General features: G+C 41.0%; 1 protein-coding gene across 2 annotated transcripts in view; it reads right to left on the bottom strand.

Moving 5' to 3' along the window:
* Nucleotides 1-506: 506 nt before the first annotated feature.
* qng1 (Q-nucleotide N-glycosylase 1) overlaps nucleotides 507-15,305 on the bottom strand; it is a 30,483-nt gene continuing 15,684 nt past the window's right edge. For both annotated transcript variants that reach the window (XM_020927833.2, XM_055162119.1), the window contains exons 4-7: nucleotides 13,927-14,039; nucleotides 7,018-7,161; nucleotides 3,847-4,042; nucleotides 507-2,133 (exon numbers count right to left, since the gene is read on the bottom strand). In XM_020927833.2, the coding sequence (XP_020783492.1) occupies nucleotides 1,904-2,133; nucleotides 3,847-4,042; nucleotides 7,018-7,161; nucleotides 13,927-14,039 (683 nt within the window). In that variant the 3' untranslated portion in view covers nucleotides 507-1,903. The remainder of the gene's footprint in view (nucleotides 2,134-3,846; nucleotides 4,043-7,017; nucleotides 7,162-13,926; nucleotides 14,040-15,305) is intronic.

A 15,305-nucleotide genomic window follows, 5' to 3' on the forward strand; every position in this document is an offset into this window, starting at 1 on the left:
GGAACTACATAGACCATGATCCTTTGCTCCATTTCAGTGCAGACTACAAGAAGAAATAATAGTTCTAAGCACTTTTAAGTCTTAGTTCTTTGGATTAAGTCTTGTCAGGGAATTTAAAGAGGAAAATGTAGTGTATTAACAGTTTTTTTTTTTGCCTCCACAAAATATCGCAATAAATATCGTACCCTGAGATGTATATTGTGAAAATATCGTACTAACAGATTTGGATATTGTTACATCCCCTAGTTTATAGGCATCTAAATACTCCCCATCTAAAGGTAGTTATATCGGCTCAATTTCATGCAACTTCTAAAAGGAGTAGCTCTCTGCCACTTATAGAATTTATTATCATCATTTACATTTTTTACTCTTGTATTATATTGTGATGTGTGAGCTACTGTGTCCAAATAATTTTGCATGTGGATTAATAAAGTTTGTCTAAGTTTAAGTCTAACAGCTTAAATAAAAATACAATGAAAAACAAAAATTTACACAAGAAGACAAAATATGGAAATTTCTTTATTTATAGGACAGTGCAGATTGAGTAAAGGTCCCAGATTACGTAAAACTGACAGTTGCGACTTTTACGTCATGTTATAATGTCGTTACACACCTGGAGATGTGTTGTGTTTCATTCACACATTTAATACTTATACTAACTTAGATAATACTTTGCTGCTCACATTCCCTGGGGGTGTGATGCTAACTGTAGGCACTGCTCTGTCTGAAGCTCTGTTACTGAAGTTAAACACAGTCTGACCGTAAAGAACTACAACAGGTGAGATGATTTGTGCTGTTAAACATATTTTTTCAGTTAGGCTACGTTCAGTTTTTTTTGTGAAATTCAATGTTTTTGCGAGGTCGTTCACATTTCCAATTAAATGCGACTTGTATGTGACTCCAGTGTGAACATTAAATGGCCCAAAAGTGTCCCGCATGTGCACTGGAGACACGACGACATCAACCGCAGTGAGCGTGCTCTGTGTTTACGGAAGTTGTCCAAACATGGACGCGAGCATTGAGCACCTGGCGATTTTAAAGTTTCTCTCGTACCGGAGCCAGAACATGAACAACTTACTTGTTTTAAGGAGATTGAGAAGGAGAAGGACGAGGTTTTTGGACGTGGTGTTTTGTGGGACAGCAGCAGCGACGTCCATTGAAAGGAACGTGTGGATGCGGAAACGTAGCCAAGAGTGGTGGGATAGCGATGTGCTTTGCTTCAGTGAGTTCATTAACAATTTTTGTATGACGAGAATAACGTTTGTGTACATTTGTGAGAGCCTACTTGTGCCACTCGCGGGAGGAAATACGGCCTATTTCCATGAGCAAAAGCGCTGGCGTTGGGCTGTATTGGCTTGCAACAGGTGCTTGTTACCACACAATAGCCAACCTCTTTGGCAAGTCCACCGTGTGATGATGTGTAGGTCGGATGAATGCGCCTTGGCCGTTCAGACTGAAGTCGCATGTCAAACGATCAGATATGTATCAGTTTTAGGAGCACATATCGAAGTGGCCTGGGTCGCATTTGAACAAAATCGGATCTGTGTGGTTCAGACTGTCATTAAAAGATCAGATACAGGTCACATCGGATTTGTTCACTTCAGGCTGCAGTCTGAATGTAGTTTTAGTCACTTTCAGTTTTTTGTTGAAAATCACCTCAACAGAACCATGAATGTTCAGATTCTTTACAGCCTCCTCAAAATGTGTCGTTTTAAATACATTTTTCCAGTTTTCAGACCATCTAAAAACGTTTTGGCTGGGTGTGCATTGTATCGCCACGGTAACTGATGAATGTTCCGCCATAAACATACATGTAGAACACCCCCAGCATGATGTTACGGCAAAGTATCACTAGGGATTGTAAAAAAGTAGCTTGGATGTGATTGTGTTGTGCTGTGTGGTCTTAATAGTAAATACAGCGCGTGTGGTGGATGGGGATGTGCGCCATCTGCTGGTGGTGCTGTTTGGCGTAGGGCCACAGGTAAAAGTCGATGATCACAGAGTTTATGTTGCACTTCTGTTTGTCGCGCTCCTCGACCAATCGACACAGGCGCTGTTTTATTCGCTCCACCGCCCAGATTGTACAGCCCCGGATCTCCACCTCTCTCCGGTCTCCAGACGGCAGCAGCTCACCTGGAGCAGAGAATCGAGGAGGGTAAAACAAATTAAAAAAAAATACAGATAAATAACTTCCTTCTAATTATCAGTCTGAAATTTAACCAGTGTCATACATAGATTATTTTGTAATACCAAGATAAAATATGTTTCTGTGAGATAATGAAGAAGGCATTGGAATACACTAGATGGTTTGCAAGAACCCCGGAAGCTGTAGAGTTAAGTTTGTTTAAGCTTTATTAAGACTGATTAAGATGCAGTTTAAATATACTGTCACCTCAAATTTGATATTGCAGCAATTGTTATGCACACTTTTTGTTTTTGTTTTTAAATCTAACTCATTTTATTGAGTCCAAGGTAAGCTTATTTGCATAACATGTTTCATACACAAGTAATTGGAAGTGTTTTACAGAATAAAAAAGACATAAATTATCTTAATGAAATTAACTTCAGTGTAGAATTAAAAACTTTCAGTCATATGCAGCCAGAACCATTCTGAGCCTGCAATTTAAATACAGTCAGAGCAGGGGCCTGTTTCACATCTTTGAGAAGACTCATTCATCTAAAATGACCATGGAAGAATAAGAAAGTAAAAACATGATTAATAAAAGAAACAAGTCTGCTAACTTCTGTGTTAGAAAACCACAGTGCCAACAACCAGTGGTGTAGTGGGGATTTTTTAAGTAAGGGTATGTGATTTGTGAGTGAACCAGTTGGACTAAACCAGGACTAAACCAGGACTAAACCAGGACTAAACCAGGACTAATCTTGGACTTATGAGAGAGAGCGAGAGAGAGAACCCCGAGTCTGTGGAGCTGGGTGTCAGCAAAGCACGATCAGATGATGGCTGCTCTTAGCCCCGTGGGGCGCTTTCGCCTGTGGTCACCCGACGGTCTACGCGGGCGCACCTGAAGGCTTGTCTCGACATTCAGTCCTGGTTTGGACCTGGTTTAGTCCTGGTTTAGTCCTGGTTTAGTCCTGGTTCAGTCCTGGTTCAGTCCTCGACCCTGATGTGGCAGGTCACTATAGGACAGAAGTGCAGATTTCATGAGCCTGTGCAGGTTGTTTTCAGCTCCGGTTTGACATTTAAGTTGTAGCTACTTTATATTTGTTTTTTTTTTTTATATCTCACGTCGGGAGAAGTGGGTGAACGGTGAACCCCCGCGTACCACGCCCACTACACCCCTGCCATCAACCTTGCTTCCTTCTCCTTAATTCCTCTCCTCAATTCTGCAGGAAATGGGTGAGGAAGTCCCACCCACAGAGGAGACAGACCGAGGAGAGAGGATATAAACTGAGGCCAATAAAGTTTGATTATTTGATCTGAAGCCTCCCTCAAGTTTACTCCTTCCGTACGCGGTTTTCTTTGGAACACCGCTTAATAAGACACATTTGATTGACAGCTGAAAAATGGAGGATCGAGGAGAGGAATTAAGGAGAAGGAAGCCAGGAAAGAGAACTGAGACATGGCCTGGACAGCTGCACATCGCTGCCAAATCCTACGTGTATCACCAATTAAGAAAATAAAACTGTAGAACGAAATAAGTACAGAGAACCAGTTAAAGATCGTAAAAAAACATGAACGAACCAGTAAAAATACAACTTTGAGGGAGTAAATGAGAAGGGAAACAATTACAACATGGGTAAAAGGACAGTTCAGTGGACAGTAAAAGCTCTGAAAAGTGGATTGTGCAGAATACGTCTGGTTTAAGTCATTTTCTCGACTCTCACCTCTCTTCAGAGTCTCCATGAGCTGCTCAGAGTATTTCAAAGCCCCCAGATAGACCAGAGCCTGTGGGACCCTGTAGTCTGCGAACATGGTGAGAGAGTCCATGTTGGAGATGTCCCCCTCTCCACGCGCCGCCATGACGCCCCACAAATCTGCCACCAAGATCTGGGCTCGCTTCAGGAACGAGAGCGCCCTCCCCTGGAACAACAAGAGGGGAATACTTAAAAGAGAAGTAGTGTATTGATCGATTAGATACCCACATACTAAGACGCGATTAAAGCATCAATACTGAAAGGAACACACACAGGGTTCCCACTGTTTTTCACAAAATTTCTAAACTTTTCCATGACTTTTTCTTGCCAGGCTGGTGCCACCTAGTGCCTCTGCTCAGTTTCATTTGTCTCCAGCAACTAGGTCAGGAATCAAAATACACTAGACAGTTCGCAAAAAGCCCGGAAATATGAGTTCAGGCACCAGCCAATCAGCGAAGAGACGTACATTCTGTGTTGGCAACGATTCCAGAGATTGAGGGTTTAAAGTCGGAACAAAGAGAATGTTTGAATTTTATCAAGAGGAAAGACGTTATTGTCCTTCTTCCTACGGGATTTGGGAAAAGCTTAATATACCAGTTAGCCCCATTAACGGCGCATTACAAACGTTACGACCAAACAGCAGTGATTGGTTAAATGATAAAAGTACCCGCCTACCGTCAACTGAACGAATCCTAATGCTGCGAGGTCAAACGGTTTCCATGAAGTGAAACTGGCTGATGAATCAGGCCAGACTTTTTCATGACCTAAAGTGAATTTTCCATGATTTTAAGGCACACTACATATCTAGAATATATCAGACTTTTAGGTCTAAATATAAAATATTAACCCTTTCCACTCACTTTATGGTTTGGTATTATAGTTTTTTTAACATTCAAAATACTGTCAGTGCATTTACTGTCATCTATTTAAAAAAAAAAAAAGGCACAGACGTTTGGAAATAATCATAATAGTCTAATGAAAACTTAACAGAACGATGTAGTTGCGTCAAAGAGATACTAAAATTTAAAAACTTTCATGACTCTTCCAGGCCTCAAAAATTACATTTTCAATTTGACTTTTTCTTTTCCAGGATTTCCATGACTGTGGAAACCCTGATCAGATCAATGGGACCAAATGTAACATTTCCTGAACAGTTTGAATAGTGACTAGTAAACTAACGGATTTGATCTTCAGAACTGGTATAAGAACACATCCTAATATTTTGTTTTTAAATCATATTCTATTGTAAAATTTCAGTTTTTTTGGAGTTTTCCCTCAAGATTTAGAAATTATAGCATTATGAAAACAGTGTACTTGATTTACAAATATTTAAACGTTAATTTTGACACTAAGAAAAAAGCTCAAATCTAAATAATATTAAGAGTATAATCATTGGTCACATTTTTACACAGCGCTTTTCCACCTCAAAGTGCTTCAATCAATACAATTATCATAAGAAACATTATGTAATACTGCCTGGGTAATAATATATTTGACAACTTTTGTGAGAAGACATTTCAAATCTTCTTTACGAGACTGCAATGTCACTTGAATCCAGCAGATGGACCCCTTATATTATAAATGCAAATACATCTCCTGTTCCGTTCTTTGGTTAAGTGTGATTATTTAAAAAAAATAAAAAATTTTTTTTTGGAAAATACATAAATCAATCAAAATCATTTGCACTGGAAGCTGTTTAAAATATTAAAAGTGTCATGTTTAGATACAACTTTGCCTGACACTGTAAAAACACGATGTGACTAAAATATATTCATAAATCATTATAACAATTTAAAATCAGTGCAAACCTAAATAAGAAAATCAGGCTGACATAATTATCTTAGTTACACAGACAAAGTAGAGCTGACACGAATAACTATTTACATCTCTCTATATTTTTTATTAAACAGGAATTATTTTCTTTGATTTGTCGACTATTCAAGGTTTTCTTTAGCAGGTAAATTTAAAAAATGTGCCAGTTGGATTTATCATGATAAAAAATATTAAAAATAAACAAGAAAAAAAAAAAAAATCACAAAATGTCTGATGTAATAATGACAACGTTTTTGTCAAATAACCAATTAGTCCCACATAATCTGATTATTGTTACAGGCCTCATGTTAAAGTGCATTTGGTCAGATCTTTCATTTTCTTTTCCCTCTCGGCCTCTTCCCCTTCTCTCTCTTTCCTCCTCCTCCTCCTCCTCCTCCTCCTCCTCCTCCTCCCCTCTCTCCCTAAAGTCTGATCCCCTCCCTCTCTCCCCCTTTCTCTTTCTCCTCTCTCCCTCCTCTTCTCCTCTTCATCCCACTCTCTCGTACTTGATATACAGCTTGGTCCCCACTCTCCCTCCCCTCCTCTTTCCCTTTCTCACCCTCTCTCTCTCTTCCCTCCCTTTCTCCCTCCCTCTCTCTCCTCCCCTCCTCCTTTTCCTCCCTCTCTCTCAAACCTGGTACACAGCCTGGTCACCTCCCTCTCCCCCTCTCACTCCTCCCTCCCTCCACTCCTCCTCTCCATTCCACTCTCTCCTCTCTCCCTCCCTCCCGCCTCTTCCGCTTCTCCATCCCTCTCTCATACCTGGTACACCGGCTTGTTCCCTCCCTCTCCCCCTTTCTCTCTCTCCCTCCTCTCCTCCTCTCTCCCTCCTTTCCATTCCTCTCTCTCCTCTTTCGCTCCTCTCCATCCCTCTCTCCTCCTCCCCTCTCTCCCTCCTCTCCATTCCTCTCTCTCCTTTTTCCCTCCTCTCCTCCTCTCTCCCTCCCTCCTCTCTCCCTCCCTCCCTCTCTCATACCTCGTACACCGCTTGGTCATCCCCCCCCTCCCTCTCTCTCCTCCAATCTCTCCCTCCTCTCCATCCCTCTCTTCCTCCACTCTCCTCTCCATCCCTCTCTTCTTCCTCTCTCCTCTCCATTCTTCTCTTACTCCTCTCTCCTCCTCCTCATCCCTCTCTCATACCTCGTACACCGCCTGGTCATCCCCCACTCCCTCTCTCTCCTCCAATCTCTCCCTCCTCTCCTTCCCTCTCTTCCTCCACTCTCCTCTCCTCTCCATCCCTGTCTTCTTCCTCTCTCCTCCTCCTCTCATCCCTCTCCTCCTCTCCTCCTCTTCCCCATCCCCCTCTCTCTCTCTCTCTCTGTCATGTACCTGGTACACGGCCTGGTCTCTGTACGATGGGATGTGTTCTGTGATAAGTTCCACCATCCTCTGGGCATCGTTCCCGGCTTGGCTGATAAAAGTCCGGAAGCTTCCTCCGTGCTCCATCAGGACTCTCCCGGCCTCAGTCAGCACCTGGACACACACGACCAAACGTGACCAGGGATAAAACAACTTATTAAACAAACAATGTGATCAGAGTAAAGCAGAGCCGTGTAATTTATCACCATGATCGTGATTCTATTACTCCTCTACTCCATTACAAAAATATTACTAAAGGTGCATTATGTAACTTTTCTGATGGGGCCACGCAACCTCCTTGTCTCTGTGGAGATAACTGCTATACCTGAAATGTTCCACTGTACAGGGTTCCCACTCTTTTACACTGACCAAATTTCAAAGCTTTTCCATGACTTTTTCATGACCTAAAGTGAATTTTCCTTGACTTTACGGCACCTACATTTGTAGAACTGATCAGACTTTTAGGGCTAAATATGAAAAATGAAATGTTAACTCTTTCCACTCACCTTATGGTTTGGGATTATAGTTTTTTAACATTCAAAATCCTGTCAGTGCATTTATTGTCGTCTCTGTTGAAGGCTGTACCAAGTGGTGAAGTTTCTTGAGTGCATCGCATGTCACTATGTGAAACATGTTTGCTTTTGAGGTAATCCTTTGCAGATGGTAAATGGTATTTTTCTATAGCGCTTTTCCACATTCAAGGCACTCAAAGCGCTTTACAACAAGGAACCACTCACCCATTCATACACACATTCATACACCAGTGTACGCAGACACTGTGGGCAAGGTGGGTTAAGTGTCTTGCCCAAGGACACAACGGCAGCATTCATCTGTGGGAGCTGGAATCACACCAGCCAACCTTCAGATCAGTGGGCGAATGCTCTACCAACTGAGCTACTGCCGCCCATAATATATAGCAGATATAGGTTGTGTCCTTTTAAGGAATTTCATTGTAAAGCAGCAGCAGTGGAGATGGTTCGGCCTGGTGCAAAACTAAACAAACTGGTGATTTACATTGGGCTGCTGTCAACCCCCTAAACCTAAAGGAATGCAGAGATACTCCAAGGAAGATTCAAGGCGTTACCTGTTCAACATATTATTTGCATATTCATATGGATGTCTATAAAATCTGATTTGAGGTATTCAGAAGCGTCCAGATTTGCCTGATTTAAGACCTGTGTAGCCGTAGGCGGTCAGGGGTAACGATCTGACCCAGAGCTCTGTATTAGAATTGTATTGTATAGGGAATAAATTCTTTTTGATTTTAATCGATCGATTCCAGTGGTTATTTTTAAGAGAACACACTTAATGGATTTTGAAGATACCTAACACTGTTAAACAAAAGGCGCAAACGTTGAGAAATAATGAATGAAAACTTGACAGAACGCTGGAGATGCGTGAAAGAGATACTAAAATTTCCGTAACTTTTCCAAAACTTTCTTTGAATTTACAAAATTCCATGACTTTTCCAGGCCTGGAAAATTACAGTTTCAATTTCCATGACTTTTCCAGGATTTCCATGACCGTGGAAACCCTGGCTGTATGGTACTAAACTTATCCATCCTTATCCGTCATGTATTCAAATGCAGGTGTTTTTCTTGCTCAAAAATACCTCAAAAACATGCATTCTTAATATGACCAACTTCTCCATAGATCTGACCTGTAATTTGGCACGGTGGTATCTTGTTTCCGTGGAGACAGACACCTGGAAACATTACAGGCAAAGCGTTTTTTTAATTTTGAAAATGAAAGTGTCCAAAAATATGAGTAACATCAGTCCACAACTTCTCTGTAGGTTATTTGTATCTGTATAAAAGTAAATTTATTAATTTATTGAGACTTTATTCTTCATTCTAACTGAGCAGCTCTAGTTTGTGTAATAGCATGCACACCTAATAGTTAAGAGGTCAATTATGTAACTTTTCTGGTGGAGGTCTGCCACCTCCTTGTCTTTAGCCATCCAAAGGAGGGGCCGACAGTTAGACGGCGCTTTTGTTGTGACGACGTTCACGCGACGTCAGCTCCCACTGGACGCCGCGGTTTTCTAACTCAGAAATCAGCTGACTTGTTTCTGTTAGAAAATTGCGATTTAAAATGTCCAAGTTAAATCAGACACAAGCACAACCATCCTCTTTAATAAATCTAACCTACTCTAAGGAGACGAGCAGGTGATCCACTAGTTACCGGTCAGATCTGTGGAGAAGCAGCTTCACTCACAGTAAGAATATATATTTTTAAACCATCAAAAAATTAGAATCATTTACTAAATGCAAGATAGGTCAGTTTAATGCCAAGCTCTGAAATATTCCAAGCTTCCAAGTTGTTCCGCCCCTCACATACGCATAAACTCAGCTCACCAAAAAAGTAATTAAGTTCAATAGAAACCTGATAAATGGGGGAAAGTTGTGTGTAATAAAACAGATGACCTCCCAGTTATTCAGACAGTATTTGCAGTTTATCTGAGCTGTCGTCATGATAAACTAGGAACATTTAAAAATTAGGCCATTAATTCATAAATCACTTTTTTGGCCTTATCAAACCTCATGTTATTGCACTGATAATATAAAAGACTTTATGAGGTATTTTAAATGTATCATTATAGTGGTTAGATATTATTTTATTTTTAAATTTAATATGACTTGAAGTTTCATTGGAGTAGGTTAGATTTATTAAAGAGGACGACCGTGCTTCTGTCTGATATACAGTTATAATGGATCATCAAGTTAGAATTTGGACATTTTAAATCGCAATATTCATCTAAAAGAAACAAGTTAGCTGATTTCTGAGTTAGAAAACTGTGGTGCCCAGTGGGAGCTGACGTCACCGTAAACGTTGTCACAAAAAAAGCGCCGTATAGCTGTTGGCTCCTCCTATGGATCGCTGCAGGTCACACTCTTTCATTTTGTTCATTTGTACCAAAATGACAACACAAATCTTACTTTTGATGACTAAGAAAACAAAACAGGGAACATAAATTGAGAAGAGTGATTATATATCGGTGAAAATGGGAGCTGATCTGCAACAGGCTCTATTCACGCTCACCGGAAGACGTCTGGAAACACGCGGACGACAACTTCCGGTGTAATTACCGATGCTGAGCGTGTGATAAAACCGTGGATTCAGCAGCGGCGTCTTCACAACCTGCCAAAGCTTTCCATAGACAACATGGGTTTAATTGCATCTTCGGTGTCACTCACAGGCAGCTGGTTGATAAGCCAAACATAATGGAACGCTCTGCTCTGGTGACATCTTAATACTTGAGTAAAATACAGATACCGTATTTTCCGGGTTATTAGACGCGCTCAAAAGCCTCCAACCCCATCAAAAAATGACCGCGCGCCCCGCAAGCTAGAGCGCCCTATACACAAATCCACTAGGGTGTCCCAGCACGACTTCAGTAAACTACAAAGAACACCCGCAGACACACTCATCACTCCACGCCGACGAGGAACAGAACGGAGGAACGAACTGAAAAAGCGAGTGCAATGTGCCGCTTCTAGACACAACTGAACAAGGCAAGGCAAGTTTATTTGTATAGCACAATTCGTACACAAAGTAATTCAAAGTGCTTTACAGAATAAGAAATACATTAAAATCATAATAAAAACAAATCAAAACATAAATAATCGTGAAGATTAAAATAAAAAAGAGAGACATAAATTGGAGAGAAGAGTGCGGAATGAAAACCTTTCAGTTATATGCACAGTCAAACAGAAATGTTTTGAGTCTGGATTTAAACAGCGTCACAGAAGAGTCTGTCTCACATGTTCAGGAAGACTGTTCCAGGTTTTAGCTGCATGAACCTGAAACGCTGACTCCCCTTGTTTAGTCGTGACTCTGGGCACCAGCAGGAGGCCGGTCCCTGAGCTCCTCAGAGTGCGAGATGGTTCATATGACACTAACATGTCACAGATGAACAACTGAGTCACTGCGAACACGCTGACAATCCGTTGGTCCCAGACAGCACCCTCCCTACACGCCACAACTGAACAAAGCCCAGAGTCACCGTGAACGCCACAAACAAAGACCCATCCAACTGTTGTTTCGTTTAAAGTCCGGTGTGGTTTATTTGTGAAAAAAGTTTGAAAATAGACCATTTAATGACAGTCTCCCTCCTCTAAACAAGTACCAAAACTGTAGCTCTGTAACAAAATAATTTAGTGAAATATACCAAAAAATACTCTTGGTGATATATCGATACAGCAGCCCACGATATCGATACTGTATCATCACATTAAGCAATACGATATATCGATATTTCAATATTTTTGCACACCCCTATTGGCAAATGTGAAAAAAACGATACTAGGTACAGATTGATTTTTACATTTTTTTTTTTTAAAGTTGGGCAAATGATGCACCCTAATGTAAAACGGTAAAAAGGCACTTCATTAATCAAGTTTTACTTTTTCAGCACAACACGTGTAATTCAGAAATCCTTTGGCGAGCCACTTGGAAGGGGGCGAAGAGCTACCGGTAGCTCCCGAGGGTAAATGAGAAGAGGAAACAAGTATAGCATGGATCAAAACTCTGAAAAGTCGATCTTACTTTAACATAGCGGGAGTAGACTTGACGTGCCGCTGGTTCACACTTTTGCGCGCCACATTAAATTGAGACTAAACCTGGACTCAACCTGGAACTACATGTGGTCCGGAGTGGTTCAGACTCGGGGGGTGAAATGTGACGGTTCCTGTGCTAATGGGTAATGATTAAAAGTCTGTACTGTTCTTTTCATAAAGTATTTGAAAGACATATTTAGTTGTTCCTAATCAGGCCTGTCACTGTAATTACTATAATGACTTATCGCTGAGTATATAAAAGCGGGAACAATATATTTTGAGGCTCACTATTTATCCTGTCAACTTTTTCTTTGTAAAAGTGGTTAGATTTTATTATTGACCAATAATAGTAGACTACAGGCTGCAGTTCAAACTTTTTAAGAGACTTTCTATTTAAAAATGCTTTACTGGGATTATGCTTTATTGTTATTGTGTCAGTGGTATAAAGTAATTTCAATATTATCGTTTATCACATCGTATTTCTGTAGCAGTGGTGGAAGGTAATGAGTTACAAAAGTAAAAATACAATACTTAAGTACAAATTTTATGTCTCTGTATTTAACTTACAGTGGATACTTTTTACTTTTACTTCACTGCTGACTGAAAAGTAAAAAGTTTTCTGGTCATTATGGTCTAAAACCTGCTGAGACTTACAATATTTTTAGAATTTAATTTGAGTGAACGTCCCGTTTTAGCAAAGCAAACACACAAAAACACAAAATAACTAGAAAAATTTACAAAACACTTAAAATCCGCTGAACTCATGATCAAAATCACAACATTTCATCCTGTAATTGTTCGGAAACTCGCTGCAAAATACTTTTACTTTTTACTCTTAAGTGCAAGTACTTCCATACTTTTACTTGAGTAGATTTTTTTAATGTGATACTTTTACTTTTATTTGAGTAATATTTTGCCCCGGTATCTGCACTTTTACTTAAGTAACAAAATCCACCACTGCTCTGTACCAATAAACTGTGCTTCAAAATGTGTTATTGGAACAGGAATGTTTCTAATTACAAAAAGGGGAGACCACTAGGAATATAAAATGCCACAGTGGAGCAGCAGTGGTCCCAGTCTCTTTTTGATGGACAAAATTTTTAAACTTTTCCATTACTTTTTCATAACCTAAAGTGAATTTACCATGACTTTACGGCATCTACATGCGTAGAATTGATCAGATTTTAAGGCTAAATATGAAATGTGAACCCTTTCCACTCACCTTATGGTTTGCTATTATAAGTTATTAGGTTCTTTTTTCAGTTTGTTTTCATACCCGGGACGAGGAGGCGTTTTTACTCTCACATAGGGCTGTCACAATAACTGCAAAAATGAATCACCGAAGTTCTAAGAGGCCCACTGCGGTGGATGTTGGGTCACCGCGATCACCGCATGTGACCAAAATGACCTGACCTAGACTCCTGCATGGGTCCATTTTAAACACCCGCACCAGCCCAGACCCGTTAACATTCCACCCGTTAACACCCGTGATAACCCAGGACTAACCCAGGACTAACCCAGGACTAACCCAGGACTAACCCAGGACTAATTGCGCCTGCGTAGACCATTGGGTGACTGCAGGCGAAAGGACCGGCTCAGAGCTCCGCGCCGCACGGAGTTAAGTGTGCGGCCGTCGCCTGATTACACTTTGCGGACACCTGCTCCACGTGCAGCGGCACTTGTTCTGAAGCCAAATGTTACTTCTCCCACGCTACACACGCTATATCCGCACGAGAACCAAGGTACATGTGCATGAGGAAGACAAAATGAACCTCACTGGACTGGACTTTTGGTATTATTACTGGTATTATTGTTTTTTAACATTCAAAATACTGTCAGTGCATTGTCGTCTCTTTTAAACAAAAGGCGCAGATGTTCGGAAACTTAACAGAACGCTGTAGTTGTGTGAAAGAGATACTAAAATTCCTTTTCCAGGCCTGGAAATTTACATTTTCAGTTTTCATGACTTTTCCAGAATGGTAAATGGTCACATTTTTCTATAGCGCTTTTCCACCTTCAAGGCACTCAAAGCGCTTTACAACAAGGAACCACTCACACACACACACATTCACACACCAGTGTACGCAGACACTGTGGGCAAGGTGGGTTAAGTGTCATCTGTGGGAGCTGGAATCACACCATATGTTGAGAGCGGGATTCGAACCGCCAACCTTCAGATCAGTGGGCGAATGCTCTACCAACTGAGCTACTGCCGCCCTGTCCATGAATTCCACTGTGTCCTCAGGCAAGACACTTCACCCATCGTGTCTGGTCTGACTGTGGGGTGTGTGTGTGTTGGCGGTGGTACGAGGGGCCTGACCTGGTGTCGTTCGTGGATCATGGGCATCGGCGTGGCGTTGTCAGACCTCAGCACGTGTCTGAGCTGCTCCAGAGTCACGTGAGAGAAGAAGTGAGGATCTGTGATGGGGACACCTGGAAACACACGGGCAAAGAGGGAATAAACAGAATATACTTTCACTCATTGAGGTTTAAATAATGCAAAATTGATTGTTCCTGGAGTGAAATGTGTCCTCTGCATTTGACCCATCCTTCAGTGTCTCTGGGTTAAACCTGTCAGGAGCAGTGGGGCCCATCTCCAGATCTTGCACTAGTCTTGATCAGGACTATCTTAGCCTGAGAATTTGACCTATTCCCCTTCAAAAATGATGTTCGCCCCACAGTCACCAACCTTGACGTCACCTTAGTCAGTGATTTTAAATTTGACAAACAGATCAACGGTGTTTTAAAATCAAGTTTTCATCATTTGCAGCTTTTATCCAAAGTCAAACCTTTTTTTATCTTTTAAACTTTTTGAGCAAGTCATGCACGTTTTTATTTCATCACGCCTGGACGACTGTCACGCACTTTATTCTGGCATCTCAAAACTTCTACAGTTAGACCAAAACTCTGCGACTTTTAACATTAACCAAAAGAAAAGATCACATTAACCCAGTTCTTGAGCCTTTGCACTGGCTTTCCGTTCATTTTAGAACAGATTTTTAAGATTTTATTGTTTGTTTTTAAAGCTTTGAATGGACTGGCCCCACAGTACGTCTCGGACCTCATCCAAATTTACATCCCTGTGCAGGCGCTGAGGTCCAAGGTCCATGGGGCCTACGACGAGACTTAAAACCAGGAGGACGGGACCTTCTCTGTGACCAGCCCTAAACTCTGGAATACTCTGCCCCTCCACGTACGAACAGCCCCCACAGTGGAGAGTTTAAAGTCTCATCTTAAAACCCATTTTTATTCTCTGACTTTTAACACTTCATGAGTTGTGTGCTCCTCTGTGGCTTTTATTTATTTTATTGCTTTTATTAACTTATTGCAATTCTATGGTTTTGCTCTTATTATATTTTACTGGTTTTATTGTTTTAAGATGAATATGATTAAATCTGACTGTTTATTTTATCATTACATTATTATTGTTGTATATATTATGTATTTGTGCAGCACTTTGGAAACTGTTTATGAAACGTTCTATAAAATAAAGTGGATTAGATTGGATATTTGCATGTTTTGGATTGATGAGGGAGACACATCCAGACACCAGGTGAAATGTGCAAACTCCACACATAAGTCCACCCGAGAGTCAAACCCAGAACCTTCTTGCTGTGAGGCGAGAGACGAGCCACTCAGCCACCATGCCAGTACATTGAAGTTACCACATGTGCTCTGTCAAACTATCAAAAACATTTT

This window comes from Boleophthalmus pectinirostris, unplaced genomic scaffold (assembly GCF_026225935.1).
Source record: "Boleophthalmus pectinirostris isolate CB_2022bp ecotype Guang Dong unplaced genomic scaffold, ASM2622593v1 HiC_scaffold_4, whole genome shotgun sequence".
In the NCBI taxonomy this organism is placed as follows: domain Eukaryota; kingdom Metazoa; phylum Chordata; class Actinopteri; order Gobiiformes; family Gobiidae; genus Boleophthalmus; species Boleophthalmus pectinirostris.